The sequence below is a fragment of the Scyliorhinus canicula genome, chromosome 2 (assembly GCF_902713615.1).
Source record: "Scyliorhinus canicula chromosome 2, sScyCan1.1, whole genome shotgun sequence".
Classification (NCBI taxonomy): domain Eukaryota; kingdom Metazoa; phylum Chordata; class Chondrichthyes; order Carcharhiniformes; family Scyliorhinidae; genus Scyliorhinus; species Scyliorhinus canicula.
Window position 1 is genome coordinate 281,441,976 of NC_052147.1, and position 17,704 is coordinate 281,459,679.

The 17,704-nt window shown below is 47.6% G+C and overlaps 1 protein-coding gene across 2 annotated transcripts in view; it reads left to right on the plus strand.

Moving 5' to 3' along the window:
- pnkd (PNKD metallo-beta-lactamase domain containing) overlaps positions 1-9,489 on the plus strand; it is a 35,079-nt gene extending 25,590 nt beyond the window's left edge. Inside the window, exons 6-10 of one of the 2 annotated variants that reach the window (XM_038790153.1) lie at positions 467-630; positions 3,900-3,986; positions 6,007-6,122; positions 7,903-8,040; positions 8,615-9,489. In XM_038790153.1, the coding sequence (XP_038646081.1) occupies positions 467-630; positions 3,900-3,986; positions 6,007-6,122; positions 7,903-8,040; positions 8,615-8,677 (568 nt within the window). In that variant the 3' untranslated portion in view covers positions 8,678-9,489. Of the gene's footprint in view, positions 1-466; positions 631-3,899; positions 3,987-6,006; positions 6,123-7,902 lie in introns of both variants that reach the window. The other variant, XM_038790154.1, reaches the window with a different exon arrangement.
- Positions 9,490-17,704: the final 8,215 nt, after the last annotated feature.

Sequence of the window (17,704 nt, forward strand, 5' to 3'; positions counted from 1 at the left end):
GGGCAATTAATGCTGGTCTGGCCAGCAACACACACATCTTGTAAATTATTTTTTTTTAAACGATCTCTTTGAATCTGTCCTCCCATTTGGTTTCTGCTACGCTTCGTGGCGCAGTCCTAACATCACCCTTGAATGGCCTGGTTCTGAATTTAAGATTATCCACCCATGTTTTACACCTGCCCGCCCCATCAGAGGAAATAGTAACAGTGGATCAGTGCAAGGGATAGAATCATAGAATTTACAGAGCAGAAGGAGGCCATTCTGCCCATCGAGTCTGCATTGGCCCTTGGAAAGAGCACCCTACTCAAACCCACACCTCCACCCTATCCCAGTAACCCCACCCAACCCAACCCTTTTGGACACTAAGGGCAATTTAGCATGGTTAATCCACCCATTTTTGGAATGGGGTGATGGTGTTATACTGCAGCTTGAGATTAACACCTGATGCTTTTCCTCCTGCCTTCAGCCCCATTCTGGATAAAGAGACAATCAAAGTTGGAAACCTGCAGTTTCAGGCCTTCCTGACCCCGGGCCACACGGTGGGTCACGTGATCTACGTCCTGACGGGAAACCCTCCCGACAGTCCCGCTTGCCTCTTCTCCGGAGACCTGATCTTCCTCTCCGGCTGTGGTAAGTACAAGAGTTCCGTGAGGTGCCGCGGCGTTCGAGCTGCCAACGTTTGAAATGAATGAGACTGGGCAGGTTTACGGCTGCCTCTTCCCGCGGCAGAGCTGCCTTGCCATTGGCTGCCGGCAGGGTCTTCCGGTACCGCCGAAATCTTCCGGTTCTGCCAATGTCTGTAGCATCTGTCCCACCGCCGCCGGGGAACCTGCTGCCTTCGGAGAACCGGAACATCCCACCGGTGGGAAATCGGCAGAACCGGAAGTTCCCACTGGCAGGAAATCAGCAGAACCTGAACAGCCCACCGGCGGGAAATCCTGCCAGTAAAAGTGCTCCATCCACCCGTCTTCACCCCATCACATTACCCTGTTCCTCTACTCCTTTCTCCCTCGTGTTTATCCAGCTTCCCCTTAAATGTATAGATATTGATCACCTCAGCCAGTCCCTGTGGTAGCGAATTCCACACTCGGAGTCAAGAAATCCCTCCCGAGTTACTGACTGAATCATTTTAGCGATTATCCTTAAGTTTTGGATGATCCTGCTAGTGGAAATACCCTTAGCTCCAATGTATAAAACCTCTTCTTAATTTTAAGACCTCTATCAAATCACCCCCGCTCCTATTCCGTTATATCGTTGCAATTCTGGTTTCATCCTTTGCAAGCCTGTCAGTGATCGCAGGCACTATCTGATGGTGAGTTGCTGCAGGGAGCCCCAGCTTCCATCTCCGGACTTGGCCGAGTTGCTGACGCCCTTACGGGCTGGCAGTTGAGTGGGGTGGGGGTTGGAGACGGGTGCGAGGGAGGGTGATTTGGGAATTTGACCAGAATCCACATTCGTGCACGCACATGTCGAATAGCACATTCATCTGAACTCTCACTGAAACGAGACCCAATTCGATGTGGTGATGGTAGTGGGGTTTAGGGCAGAATGGTAGAGGTCAGTACAGGGAGCATAAGAATCATGGAATTTACAGTACAGAAGGCCATTCGGCCCATCGAGTCTGCACCGGCTCTTGGAAAGAGTACACTACCCAAGCCCACTCCCCCACCCTATCAACATAACCCAGTAACCCCACCCAGCACTAAGGGCAATTTTGGACACTCGGGGCAATTTATCACGGCCAATCCACCTAACCTGCACATCTTTGAACTGTGGGAGAAAACCAGAGCACCCGGAGGAAACCCACGCACACACGGGGAGAGGGTGCAGACTCCGCACAGACAGTGACCCAAGCTGGAAAACTAACCTGGGGCCCTGGAGTTGTGAAGCAATTGTGCTAACTACTGTGCTGCCCTATAAGAATCCAGGAAGCAAGTCCCAGGACAGACCACAGTTGTGGTGGGGAGAACAAGAAATGTCGGGCAACCAAAAGACCAACTGATCCATCTAGCCTGCCCCATTTTCTTTTATTTCCTTTTTTTTCATGTACTGTTGAGCTGCTCGCAGAAAAATACTTTTCACTGTACCTTGGCACACGTGACATTAAACAACATCCAATTCAATCCATTTATTATTGCATTACCAAGACGGCTGCTACCCACTGAGTGTCATCGAATCTCCTGGGAGAGGTGGGCGGCAAACCCCACGGCAATTTATGGGGAAGTTTGTCTGCAATCCTTCTAGGTGAATAATGGGCAAAGGTTTGACCCTGAAAGAATTAGTAAGCTTGGGTGAACACAGCAGTCTGTTGCAAATCACCGTGAGGTGGCTGAGCGTTGCATTGTAAATGTGGCCATTTGCTGAAGCATGAGTTTTATTGTCAAATTTGAATAGTCCTCTGAACAGTAGCTTGTAGGACTGAGACAGATCCGTTTCAGTTCTCTTGGAGAGGTTTTAGTGGCATTGCAGGAACCAAAATCTCTCCATTACCAGGTTCCAGTCTGATGGGTTTAATTGATGCACAAATGCAGCAGCTTCCTCGAACTCCTGTGGCAATCAAGGGCGAGCTGTCCGTTTTGCCAAGCTAACAGCAGAGTGGGGCAAATCACCCAGTAACTTGTGGCAGTTCTCAACTGGCAGGGTGTCTCTCCCTCGTTGCAAGTATGGGGGGGGGGGGGGGGGGAAGGGTAGGTAGAGTGCTGGTGGCTCTAATGTCGCTGGACTCGTAATCAAAAGGCCCAGGCTTAAATCTCACCAAGACAGCTGGCGGAATTTAAATTCAATTTATAAATCTGGAATATAAAGCTGGGGCTGGTTTAGCTCACTGGGCTAAATCGCTGGCTTTTAAAGCAGACCAAGCAGGTCAGCAGCACGGTTCGATTCCTGTACCAGCCTCCCCGGACAGGTGCCGGAATGTGGCGACTAGGGGCTTTTCACAGTAACTTCATTGAAGCCTACTCGTGACAATAAGCGATTTTCATTTCATTTCATTTTCATTAAAGCTACCCTCCGTGAATGAGACCACTGCATCTATAATTGGTTATTTTAAAAACCCATCTGGTTTACTGGTGCCCGACAGGGAAGGAAATCTGCCGTCCTTACTCGGTCTGGCCTACATGTGACTCCAGGCCCACAGGGATGTGGTTGACTCTAAACTACCCTCTGAAATGTCCAGTTCAATGCAATCTGAGATGGCCAACCAGTGCTGGCCTTGTCAGCAATACTCGCTTACCATGAAAAATAGAATTTATAAAAAATTGCGGGACAATTAACAGATTAATAACAGGTCAGCACCATTAAACACATTCTTTTGGCAGCAAAACCTGGGCTATTGTGCACCAACAATGACTGACAGAAAAATATCCCGTACTCCACCCAACCTGTCCCACATAATCATAATATCTTGCGCATCACAATATATACACTCTCCACCCCCATCCAATACCAAGTGATTTCCTGGGTGTTTCTGTTCCCCATAGACAGGCAATTTACAGAGAGGCACATTACAAACATGCGGCTCCAAACCTAATCGCAGCTGCTATATGTCAAGTAAGTCAAGTGAATCCCCAGTTAATGCTCACCACCTGCATCCAATTGCAAACTCAGTTAATGTACAGATACTGGAAGAGGTGGAAATCCAGGCCGATAGAGGGGAGCAGGGAGATGAAAATTTAGAAAATTCTTCTTTATGCTCCCCGGGCAATCCACGCAGTTCAGCATTGTGCAAATTAAATGGGTGCCCTTTCAGACAAAATCTTATTTCCTAGCCTTCATCAAATCACAGTTGGACGCTGTTTTCCAATGAGGGTTGACCAAGGTCCTGTGCATGTGGCATCTTCATCTCTCCTACTGTCTTCTTGTGAAGTTCACTTGCTGTTGTGTGCTTTCTGTAAATGTAGGTCGGATTTTTGAGGGGAGCTCCTCGTTGATGCTATCCTCGCTGGATATTGTGGCCTCACTCGGGGACGAGACGCTGCTATGGCCAGGTAAATGGAACTGAAAGTACTGGCTCCAATAGAATTGCTCTGTGTTCCCAGTTTTCATTTGAGGACAGTGTTGCTGTTGGGGGTAAGGTTGGCCCACACCACCTCATCCCAGTAATCCCACCTAACCTTTTTGAACACTTACGGGGCAATTTATCATGGCCAATCCTCCTAACCTGCACATCTTTGGACTTTGGGAGGAAACCTGAGCACCCGGAGGAAACCCACGCAGACACGGGGAGAACGTGCAGAATCGGCACAGGCAGTGACCCAGCGGGGAATCGAACCTGGAGCTGTGGAGCAACAGTGCTAACCACTGTGCTACCGCGCCGCCGGTTATTGGATTAATTTGGACTTTGTGAACCCAGGTTCTTTTTTACTACCACTCTCCCTCTAACTTTACTTCCCCCCACCACCCCTCCCCTCGTAAAAAAGTCTGGCTTTTAAAGTGGACAGTAGAATATCAGGAAACCATTCAGCCCATCGGTCTACAATGCGAGGGGGGTAGAAGGTACTGGCATTTATCATTCTTATCAATGCTACAAGATAGCTGGTGTGAAGACCGAATTGTCCCCGATGTACTCCGTCTGATGCACTCTGCATCAGATTCTATGGCAGGTACCCCTGCGCCCTGCCTCTGCTTGCACGTCTGTCATTAGTACCTGCTGCACTGTTCTGTACCTAAATTGTTTCCGCTCAGCCAGCACAGGAAAGGAGTGAGTTTTGTGTTCAAATTGGAGGATTACTAAGCAGAACTTTGGACACTTTTTAATGCTGCATTTAAGAAGAAAGTTTTTTTTCTTTCTCCTCTAATCTATTGACCTCCAACCCATGATTTTCAGAGTTATGAAAATGAAATGAATGAAAATCGCTTATTGTCACAAGTAGGCTTCAATTAAGTTACTGTGAAAAGCCCCTAGTCGCCACATTCCGGCGCCTGTCCGGGAATCGAACCGTGCTGCTGGCCTGCTTGGTCTGCTTTAAAAGCCAGCGATTTAGCCTGGTGAGCTAAACCAGCCCCTTAGATACCCAACCCAACCAGTTAGATACAGAGCAAACTTCCTCTCCACTGTCTCCATCAAGCACTCCCGGGACAGGTACAGCATGGCGTTAGATACAGAGTAAAGCTCCCTCTACACTGTCCCCATCAAACACTCCCAGGACAGTACGGCACGGGGTTAGATACAGAGTAAAGCTCCCTCTACACTGTCCCCATCAAACACTCCCAGGACAGGTACAGCACGGGGTTAGATACAGAGTAAAGCTCCCTCTACACTGTCCCCATCAAACACTCCCAGGACAGGTACAGCACGGGGTTAGATACAGAGTAAAGCTCCCTCTACACTGTCCCCATCAAACACTCCCAGGACAGGTACAGCACGGGGTTAGATACAGAGTAAAGCTCCCTCTACACTGTCCCCATCAAACACTCCCAGGACAGGTACAGCACGGGGTTAGATACAGAGTAAAGCTCCCTCCACACTGTCCCCATCAAACACTCCCAGGACAGGTACAGCACGGGGTTAGATACAGAGTAAAGCTCCCTCTACACTGTCTCCATCAAACATTCCCAGGACAGGTACAGCATGGCGTTGGATACAGAGTAAAGCTACCTCCACACTGTCCCCATCAAGCACTCCCAGGATAGGTTGAGCATGGAATTAGATATGGAGTAAAGATCCTCTCCATGGTGGAAATTAGTACTAAACTGACTTCAACTATTTTTGAATATGACAGAAAGAATTTTCCGGTCATGTCCTATTTGTTCTCATGTCGGAGCACTTGCTGTCTTTTGTCATTTATTAGCAGAAATATCGTGGACAGTGATGGTTCTCAATATTCAAGTATAGGATTTATCCATCAGTGTGATAATTGCTGTCTGCCCTTTGCAGTGAAATCCAGAGCAAGTCAGTGTGAATCTGTAATGTTAAATAGTGCGACTGAGTTTAAATGACGTAGTTTGTCCGGGAGGTTGGTTGATATCCCTTGTGTGATTGCCAATTGTTTGTCCACACACCGGCAGGTCATGAATATGCACAAGATAACCTGATGTTTGCTGCTTCCGTTGAACCGAGCAATCATGCTATCTTTAACAAACTCGACTGGGTACTGCACCAGAGGCATGATAAACATTGTACGGTGAGTGAAGCAACCCCTTTTACATTGGTCTGTTTCTGCACTGTGGACGTACCCAGAACAGCTGCTCTGTGTCAATGTTTATCTTACATTCGAGCCTCATCCCAGCTGAACCTTCTATTCCTCTCTCTCGCCCTCGTGTGTTTATCCAGTTTCCCCTTAAGTGCACCTCTGCAAGTCCCTTCAACCACTTGCTGGGCTAACAAATTTGGAACTGGGGCTGGGAGGGAACGTTGGGGGGGGGGGGGGGGGGGGGGGGGTGGAGTGGAGTGGAGGGAGAGGTGGGGCTAAAAGGATGGTGATTACTACCCGTACCCACATGGTTCATGTAATTCCACTGGAATGTGAAGTCAGAATTTGCAGACTGATCCCTGCTTCACACTCCCTGACCTCTGCGGCTTCTGATTGAGGGCAGCATTCCAAAAGCTGACTCATGTCCTAAGGCTACACAGGGAAAGTCCAGGTCTACACCAGAAGCATTAAAGCTACCTTTCCTGTTCTAGCTGCTGACTGACTTTCCCATCTCTCTAACTTCCCGCACCCTTATTAAACTAGAAAGTGTGCAGAAAAGATTTACTAGGATGCTACCGGGACTTGATTGGTTAGGGTAGCACAAGTGGCTAGCACTGTGGCTTCACAGCGCCAGGGTACCAGGTTTGATTCCCCGCTGGGTCACTGTCTGTGTGGAGTCTGCACGTTCTCCCCGTGTCTGTGTGGGTTTCCTCCCACAGTCTAAAGATGTGCAGATTAGGTGGATTGGCCATGCTAAATTGCCCTTTGTGTCCAAAAAGGTTAGTGGAGGTTATTGGGTTACGGGGATAGGGTGGAAGTGAAGGCTTAAGTGTGTCGGTGCAGACTCGATAGGCAGAATGGCCTCCTTCTCCACTATATGTTGTATGAGTTATAAGGAGAGAATGGGACTTTTTTCCCTGGAGCTTGGGAGACAAAGGGGTGAACTTGTAGAGGTCTATAAAATAACGAGGAGCATCGATAAGGTAGATAGTCAACATCTTTTCCAAAAGGTAGAGGAGTCTAAAACTAAAGGGCACAGGTTTAAGGTGAGAGGGGAGACCTACAAAAGTGTCCAGAGGGGCACTTTTTTCACACGGTGGTGAGTGTCCGGAATGAACTGCCAGAGGCAGTGGTAGAGGTGGGTACAATTTTGTCTTTTAAAAGGTATTTAGACAGTTATATGGGAAAGCTGGGTATAGAGGGATATGGACCAAATGTGGGCAATTGGGACTAGCTTCGCAATAAAAACTGGTGGCATGGACAAGCTGGGCCGAAGGGCCTGTTTTCATGCTGTAAATCTCTATGTCTTTCGCCCATTCGAGATTTTATGTGCTCCTCTAAATCTGGCCTCTTGCATGTCCCTGATTTTAAGTTGCTCCACCTTTGGCGACCATGGCTTTAGCTCTGGAATTGCCTCCCTAAACCCCTCTGACACTACCTCTCTCTCCTTTTAAGATGCTTCTTAAAATTCACCTTTTTGACCAGGTTTTTGGTCACCTGTCCTGATATCACTCTCAGTTTCAGTCTTCACTGCCCCGCACCCGGCCATGCCCTCTTCTATTGCTGGAAATGCAGTCTCTTGTTGTTTCATGGTCACCCTCCAGTATGACGTCATGTCACAATGCGTGAGACAGGGTTGTGGGGACACTCGACAAGAGAGGACATTGCTCTTTGGACAAATTCTGTCTTTGGTTCTCGTGTGTGTGTGTGTTTTTCTCAACTGGACCGTGAAAAGGAATGAGAAACCATTTATTTCTTTGTCTTGTTGTAGTGCCCGTCGACAATTGGGGAAGAGAAAGAGTACAATCCGTTTTTGAGAACTCACTCCAGCGATTTGCACAACGCCCTTGAGATCGAGCGGAAACATGACGAAGACTCGACTTCCTTCAGATCCAGGGTCCTGGAGGAGGTCCGCAAGCGTAAAGATATTTTCAATTATAGATAGCATTCGGAAGAGACTCCTATTTTCCCTCTATCTCCCTTTTCTCTTCTGCGTGTCTCTCTTTCCCTTTCTCTCTCCTCCCTTTGTCGCTCGCACCCTTCTCCCTTTGGCGCTCTATTACACTCGCTCCTTTCCTCCCTCACCTTTTTCTTACTCGTTCTCTAGCTCTTTCTTGCTCTCTCTTTGTCTTCCACATCCCACCTCCTTTTTGTACAGGAAACTTTAACCACATGCAACTAAGAATCAAATGGAAACTTGTGCAAAGACACATCCGGGAGGTTGCATGAGACCCAGAACTACTCATTCCATCAATGTTCTCCTGTGATCCGTAAACCTTGTTGATTGATCAAATCAGAGAACCCTTTTGCTGCCATATCATTCCCTATATAGTGTAAATATCAATTCTATCAATTTTCTATGTGACGTACTGTAAGATCTGATGTGTATAAATTGTATCTTTATCACGGTAGCTAATCAGAACTTCATTCCCCCAAAATAATGATTCACGCAAATGTCAAAGATGTTCTCCCTTTATTTATAGATCACCAAAAACAAACATACTTCCGCGAAGGTACGAGGAATGTCCAAAATATGTTTTACGTGAAGTCTTTACCACTAGAAACTCAAATACATGATGTGCTTGCCACTGTTTCTGTGTATTTTTTTAACCAAGTTGGAATGGGTATAGAGGCAATCACGAGTAAAGTTAGTGTGTAAAATAATCTCACCTGTTTGAACTAACGCAAATTTCTAGTTTCTACAGGTCTTAGCACCAAGTTGCTGCTTTTTGTTTGGCACTGAATTTATGTTTGGAGCAGAATAGAGGAAACTGTACTCTGTACCTAACGTGTGCTGTACCTCCCCGAGGAGCTTTGGACAATGTAGAGGGAGCTTTACTCTGTATTCAACATGTGCGGTACCTGCCCTGGCAGTATTTGGGACATTGGATGCCTGAAATGGAAATTGTTCATTCCCCAGCATGAAAACCCCTCACTCACCTGCACGGACATGAAAAGCAAAATGTAGCATGCCTCGGATTGCAGTCTGCCTAAGAGGATGGGACTCCTCCCAGTATAGGTCTCTGAAGTACAAGAGAAGCATGGAATCAGAGCCAGAAAGGCAGTGCTGTGTGCCCTGTTGTGTCAGAATGGTGTTCTCAATACTTATCTGGAACAGTGAAATATGAACAGGGCTCATTCTCCCACACAGCAGCAAGTTGATTTTGGAATCCCAATGGGAGGCCTCTAGGTATAAAATCTGAATTTTATTTGTTTCACTGGAACTGTACATGACATCACTGCTGCAAATTCAGGTGTAAAGGTTTTGAATTTTACTTTGTTTGAATGTCAGATCTTTAATGTGCTCCAGTGATCCTGTATTATCAAACTTCTATTTTTAAAAAATTCTATTTAGCCGCCTTCTGTAATATTTCATGATGTCCACAAGTACACCGAGAGAAAGAAAGTTGATTGTTTCGCAATGACATGGGAGGGCAAATTTTACTAGCCTCAGCCAAACAGCAATCGAAATTGATCTTGAATGTTAACATAGAACATAAAACAGTACAGCACAGAACAGGCCCTTCGGCCCTCGATGTGCCGAGCATTGTCCGAAACCAAGATCAAGCTATCCCACTCCCTGTCATTCCGGTGTGCTCCATGTGCCTATCAAATAACCGCTTGAAAGTTCCTAAAGTGTCCGACTCCACTATCACAGCAGGCAGTCCATTCCACACCCTAACCACTCTCTGAGTAAAGAACCTACCTCTGACATCCCTCCTATATCTCCCACCCTGAATCTTACAGTTATGCCCCTTTGTAACAGCTACATCCACCCGAGGAAATAGTCTCTGAACGTCCACTCTAGCTATCCTCCTCATCATCTTATAAACCTCTATTAAGTTACCTCTCATCCTCCGCTCCAAAGAGAAAAGCCCTCACTCCCTCAACCTTTCCTCATAAGACCTATCCTGCAAACCAGGCAGCATCCTGGTAAATCTCCTTTGCGCCCTTTCCAATGCTTCCACATCCTTCCTATAATAAGGTGACCAGAACTGCACACGATACTCCAAATGTGGTCTCACCAAGGTCATGTATAGTTGCAGCATAACCCCGTGGCTCTTAAACTCAAGCCCCCTGTTAATAAACACTAACACACTATAAGCCTTTGTTGAAAGGGAAGACATGGTACCGACGCTTCGCCTCTTGCACTAATAAGGACACATGCAAGAATGCCAAATTTCAAACAAAATTTGTACTTCCGAGAAAAAGGGGTGCTGATCCGTTTACAAGTCGATACTGATTGAGACGTAGCAATGGGGACAGCAACAGGGACATTTTGTCTCCCCAGGCTCCTGGGTAATTCAAAAAATACACGAGGCTTGAGCATATTCCTTTTGTTTGCAGAGAATGGTGCATGTATGGCACTTCTAGCAAGCATAAATGAGCTGCATTACTTGTTGGGACTGGTTATCTTAAATTGGTTGTTAGTGTAACCATTAGCACACTCGGGATTATTCAACAAGTGCAGTCCAATTGTGGAATCCAATCTAACAGTAAACGTTTAGTTCAGGGAGCTTGAGAAGTCTAACTCCCCGTTGCTTTCTCCATGGCAACGCCTCAGCCAGTGAAAGTTGACTTTCCAACTGATTAATACCCATTTCCACTATTGTATATGCTGTTTGTGATCATTTGAAATTTGTCATTCTTGGGTTTGTCCTGATGAGTGCAGGTGCAAAAGCTTCGGGAACGTGTCCCTCTTTTCAGTGATATTCAAGTTCTGTACCACCAACAAATGTGTCTGTCTTTAATTGATTTTGGGATTTTCACCACATGACGACTGAGACAAACCATTTTGAGCATACTCCACCTTGGCAAAGACAGAAGAACTTGCATTTTCATGGTACCTTGTACCTCAGGACATCCTAAAGCACTTTGCAACTAGTCAAGCACTTTTGGAAGGGTGGTCACTGTTGTGATGAAGGGAACAAGGCAGTTGGAGACGGGTTTTATTGGGCTGGCGGCACTCTGAGTGTGGGTGAGTGATTTGGCAGAGTTCCTGCACTTAGAGAAGATCAAGTTCGACATTGGGGGGGGGGGGGGGGAAGCAGAGGAAGGGTTCACACATCGAGGTGCAAGCTGTTCATCGACTTTGAGTCGTCAGCAGCGGGGGGTGGTTTCTTTTTTCAGTTGAGGCTTGGTTAAAAATTTTAGAAGAGGGGGGCTGGCGCCGGGATGGCAGTGGTTGAGGGGATGTGTGTACGGATGTTTCAACTGTTTGCTGTTGCCGTGGTTTGTTTTTGTGTTTTTTCTTCTTTGTTATGTATATATCTGAAAATGTCTCCAATAAAATGTCCAAAAAGGAAACTAGGCAACCAATTTATGCACAGCAAGCTCCCACAAACAGTGACGGTAATAATCATCATACAACCATTATTGTTGATGTCAAGGATAAATATTGACCAGATAAATATTGACTGGGGAGAACTCCTATTTTGTTGGAAACGGCACTTTGGAGTTGCTTGTGTCCATACGTACAGTTGACTGAGCAGGGTTCAGCCATGTCACCATCACCGAAAGATATTCCTTTGCTGGCTAGCAGACCAAGGCAGGCCAGCAGCGCGGGTTCAATTCCCGTACCAGCCTCCCCGAACAGGTGCTGGAATGTGGCGACTAGGGGCTTTTCACAGTAACTTCATTTGAAGCCTACTTGTGACAATAAGTTATTTTTTTTTAATAATTTTTATTGAGAAATTTTGATTTTATACAACAATAACGCACCTTAGTAAAATACCGAAAATAACAATAATATTAACAATCATATACATTCGCCCCATCCCCATGAACAACCCAGCATTTTAACAACAACGCAAATTAACACACTATAAAGTTACAGAATAAACACTACAATAATGCACCCCCCACCCCCCCGGGTTGCTGCTGCTATTGACCCAGTTACCTATCTCTGAGCCAGGAAGTCCAGAAAAGGCTGCCATCGTTTATAGAACCCTTGTATTGATCCTCTCAGGGCAAATTTGACCTTTTCCAATTTTATAAATCCCGCCATGTCACTGATCCAGGTCTCCACGCTTGGGGGCCTTGCATCCTTCCATTGTAACAGAATCCTTCGACGGGCTACTAGGGACGCAAAGGCCAGGACACCGGCCTCTTTCACCTCCTGCACTCCCGGCTCCACCCCAACCCCAAAAATCGCGAGTCCCCACCCTGGTTTGACCCTGGATCCAACCACCCTTGACACCGTCCCCGCCACCCCCTTCCAGAATTCTTCCAGTGCTGGGCATGCCCAGAACATATGGGTGTGGTTCGCAGGACTCCCCGAACATCTGGTGCACCTGTCCTCACCCCTGAAGAACCTACTCATCCTAGGCCCGGTGCAGCACCTTAAATTGGATGAGACTAAGCCTCGCACATGAGGAGGAGGAGTTGACTCTCTCCAAGGCCTCCGCCCAAGTCCCGTCCTCTATCTGCTCCCCGAGTTCCTCCTCCCATTTAGCCTTCAGCTCCTCCACTGACGACTCCTCCACCTCCTGCATTACCTTATAGATGTCAGACACCTTCCCCTCTCCTACCCACACCCCCGAAAGCACTCTGTCCATCGTCCCCTGCGAGGGCAGCAAAGGGAATCCCTCTACCTGTCGCCTAGCAAACGCCTTTACCTGCAGGTATCTGAACATGTTCCCCTGGGGAAGGCCAAATTTATCTTCCAGTTCCCCCAGGCCCGCAAACCTCCCGCCAATAAACAGGTCCCTCAATTTGCTGATGCCCGCCCTTTGCCATCCCCTGAATCCCCCATCCGTGTTCCCCGGGATGAACCAATGATTGCCACCCAGTGGAGCCTCCATCGAGCCCCCTGTTTCCCCCCGATGACAATAAGCGATTTTCATTTCATTTCATTTCTTTATTTTTTTTTACAATGCTTTTCAGGTTTTATGGTAATTGTCTGATACCGGAATGTTTAAATTTAGTTCAGAGAGTTCAATTATTTGGACGAGGCATGCGGCTTTCTCTGTTTCATCTGAATGTAAAAGATTCCGGGGCTTCTATGTCATGAAGAGCAGGGGGCCCTTCCTGTGTGACCGTCTGGTATTACCCGGACTTTGACCCAACAATATATATGTCAAAGTTGGTTCTCGTCATTTGCTGTGTGTGGGATCGTGCTGTACACAAGGTGATCACTGTCTTTCGCTGCACTGCATGGTAGACTGCACCACACTGAATTCATCGTGCACCAAGGCATTCGGGGAGCTATTGGAAGAACCAGACTCAATAACAGAATAATCTTTAGTCACTTGGGTTGTCCAGAATTTGAGTATTGCTGAAAAAGAGTAACCTGTCAAATCTTTTCAGCTTTCACTCATCAGGACAGATGAGTTAAGAGTGCCATTTTACAAAGGCAGTGACAATAACTGCAGCCTGAAAAGATTGTGCTGTTTGGTTGGCAGATTGATTGGTCACTGCATTACCATGGCAAAAGCACCAGAGAGCTCTTGTGCCCCATGCTTTTGTTTAGATTCAGAAGCGGCGCAATGCATGGCTACATCCATTTTGCAGCATGGCTGCTCCTTGTATGAATAATTTTTAGCTTCTAACAAGCATAAGTGACCCACATTGTGAGCCCCACTGATTCTTCAATGCATCTTTTCCTATCTGACTTTAATTCTGTTACAGAATAGCATGTAATAAAATGCTGCGTAGAAACGTGGGTAAACCACGGTCGGGGTACCGTGAACCGTTCTGGTCTTCATATTGCATAAATGATGATAGTATTTACAATGATACTATCAGCCCATAAAGCAGCGGGAGTTCAGAGACAGAGGGAGAGCCCATAAAGCAGCGGGAGTTCAGAGAGAGCCCAGAAAGAGGCGGGAGTTCAGAGACAGAGAGCCCATAAAGCAGTGGGAGTTCAGAGACAGAGAGCCCATAAAGCAGCAGGAGTTCAGAGACAGAGAGCCCATAAAGCAGCGGGAGTTCAGAGACAGAGGGAGAGCCCATAAAGCAGCGGGAGTTCAGAGAGAGAGAGAGAGCCCATAAAGCAGCGGGAGTTCAGAGACAGGGAGCCCATAAAGCAGCAGGAGTTCAGAGACAGAGCGCCCATAAAGCAGCGGGAGTTCAGAGACAGAGGGAGAGCCCATAAAGCAGCGGGAGTTCAGAGACAGAGAGCCCATAAAGCAGCGGGAGTTCAGAGACAGAGGGAGAGCCCATAAAGCAGCGGGAGTTCAGAGAGAGAGAGAGCCCATAAAGCAGCGGGAGTTCCGAGACAGAGGGAGCCCATAAAGCAGCAGGAGTTCAGAGACAGAGCGCCCATAAAGCAGCGGGAGTTCAGAGACAGAGGGAGAGCCCATAAAGCAGCGGGAGTTCAGAGACAGAGAGCCCATAAAGCAGCGGGAGTTCAGAGACAGAGGGAGAGCCCATAAAGCAGCGGGAGTTCAGAGACAGAGAGCCCATAAGGCAGCGGGAGTTCAGAGACAGAGAGCCCATAAGGCAGCGGGAGTTCAGAGGGACACAGGATAAAAGAGCGCGAGGAGAGCGGCAGTGAGTCAGTGAAAGAGCGCGAGGGGACACATTGAGAGCGGCGGGGTGCCAGTGGGAGCAAAGATAATATAAGGCGGGAACCGGAAGTACGACCCGCGGACTTCTGGGAAGGATTTTCTCCTAGCCAATAAATTCTGGTGGAGAGGATACCCGAGACACTACACGTATAGTGTCTCCCACCCGCCTCCTCCTCTAACCTAATAATAAGACCCATTGGTGTGAGCAGGTAAGTGCTATATTATATTATTACTTTTTATTTGTTTACCAGAACTTGGTTGAAATTAAGTGGGATGGCAGGGAAGGTAGTGCAATGTTCCTCCTGTAGGATGTTTGAGGTGAGGGATGCCGTTAGTGTCCCTGCTGATTTTACCTGCAGGAAGTGCAGCCAGCTCCAGCTCCTACAAGACCGAGTTATGGTACTGGAGTTGGATGAACTTCGGATCATTCGGGAGGCAGAGGTGGTCATAGATAGGAGCTTCAGGGAAGTAGTTACACCAAAGACTGGAGATAGATGGGTAACTGTAAGAGGGACTGGGAAGAAGCAGTCAGTGCAGGGACCCCCTGCGGTCATTCCCCTGAGTAACAAGTATACCGTTTTGGATACTTGTGGGGGGGGGGGGGGGGGGACTTACCAGGGGTAAGCCATGGGGTACGGGACTCTAGCACGGAGTCTGTCCCTGTTGCTCAGAAGGGAAGGGGGGAGAGGAGCAGAGCATTAGTAATTGGGGACTCGATAGGGGCACAGATAGGAGATTTTGTGGGAGTGAGAGAGACTCGCGTTTGGTATGTTGCCTCCCAGGTGCAGGGTAAGTGATGTCTCGGATCGTGTTTTTCGGGTCCTTAAGGGGGAAGGGCAGCAGCCCCAAGTCGTAGTCCACATTGGCACTAGCGACATAGGTAGGAAAGGGGACAAGGATGTCAGGCAGGTCTTTAGGGAGCTAGGATGGAAGCTCAGAGTGAGAACAAACAGAGTTGTTATCTCTGGGTTGTTGCCCGTGCCACGTGATAGTGAGACGAGGAATAGGGAGAGAGAGCAATTAAACACGTGGCTACAGGGATGGTGCAGGTGGGAGGGATTCAGATTTCTGGATAACTGGGGCTCTTTATGGGGAAGGTGGGACCTCTATAGACAGGATGGTCTACATCTGAACCTAAGGGGCACCAATATCCTGGGGGGGAGATTTGTTAGTACTCTTTGGGGGGGGTTAAACTAATTCAGCAGGGGCATGGGAACCTGGATTGTAGTTTTGGGGTACGGGAGATTGAGAGTAGAGAGGTCAGGAGCACAGATTTGACTTCGCAGGAGGGCGGCAGTGTTCAGGTAGGTGGTTTGAAGTGTGTCTACTTCAATGCCAGGAGTATACGAAATAAGGTAGGGGAACTGGCAGCATGGGTTGGTACCTGGGACTTCGATGTTGTGACCATTTCAGAGACATGGATAGAGCAGGGACAGGAATGGTTGTTGCAGGTTCCGGGGTTTAGGTGTTTTAGTAAGGTAGAGAAGGGGGCAAAAGAGGGGGAGGTGTGGCGCTGCTAGTCAAGGACAGTATTACGGTGGCAGAAAGGATGCAAGATGGGAACTCTTCTTCCGAGGTAGTATGGGCTGAGGTTAGAAACAGGAAAGGAGAGGTCACACTGCTGGGAGTTTTCTATAGGCCACCTAATAGTTCTAGAGACGTAGAGGAAAGGATGGCGAAGATGATTCTGGAAAAGAGCGAAAGTAACAGGGTAGTTGTTATGGGAGACTTTAACTTTCCTAATATTGACTGGAAAAGATATAGTTCGAGTACATTGGATGGGTCGTTCTTTGTACAATGTGTGCAGGAGGATTTTCTGACACAATATGTTGACAGGCCAACAAGAGGTGAGGCCACTTTGGATTTGGTTTTGGGTAATGAACCAGGCCAGGTGTTAGATCTGGAGGTAGGTGAACACTTTGGAGACAGTGACCACAATTCGGTGACCTTTACATTAGTGATGGAAAGGGCTAAGTATACCCCGCAGGGCAAGAGTTATAGCTGGGGGAAGGGCAATTATGATGCCATTCGACATGACTTAGGATGTGTAGGCTGGAGAAGTAGGCTGCAAGGGTTGGGCACACTGGATATGTGGAGCTTGTTCAAGGAACAGCTATTGCGTGTTCTTGATCAGTACGTACCAGTCAGACAGGGAGGAAAGGGTAGAGCGAGGGAACCGTGGTTTACCAAAGAAGTGGAATCTCTTGTTAAGAGGAAAAAGGAGGCCTATGTGAAGATGAGGCGTGAAGTTTCAGTTGGGGCGCTTGATAGTTACAGGGAAGCGAGGAAGGATCTAAAGAGAGAGCTATGATGAGCAAGGAGGGGACATAGAAGTCTTTGGCAGGTAGGATCAAGGAAAACCCAAAAGCTTTCTATAGGTATGTCAGGAATAAAAGAATGACTAGGGTAAGAGTAGGGCCAGTCAAGGACAGTGGTGGGAAGTTGTGTGTGGAGGCTGAGGAGATAAGCGAGATACTAAATGAATACTTTTCGTCAGTTTTCACTCAGGAAAAAGATAATGTTGTGGAGGAGAATGCTGAGACCCAGGCTATTAGAATAGATGGCATTGAGGTGTGTAGGGAAGAAGTGTTGGCAATTCTGGACAAGGTGAAAATAGATAGGTCCCCGGTGTAGCCATGCTGGCCACGCAAAATGGACACTGAGCCAAACTAAAATGGAAGACAGCAGGGGAAGCCTGTTTAGTGAGAACAGACAGCCTGCTCTCAACTAATTAGCATTTTGCAAGCAGCAAACCAGTTTTCTGGCCAGGTGCAGATCTCCAAGCCAAAGGTGTTAATGGCAAAGCGCTTAACATTCTGATGAGGCAGCCCAGATCCAGGCACACACAATGGCAACATTTCCATCTCAATGTAGCACTTAATTGGTGGAGCAGACAGGATGGCACCAGAGTAAAAGAATATCGAAACCACCCCCCAACATCGAGGGAAGCCCCGCATTGGAGGATTTCGAAGGTAGCCGTTTGGAAACGTTCCAATCGGTACCGAAAGGTAGAGCCCGCCTAGAAGGGGGCAAGGACATTAGAGAGGGGTATAAAAGCAAATC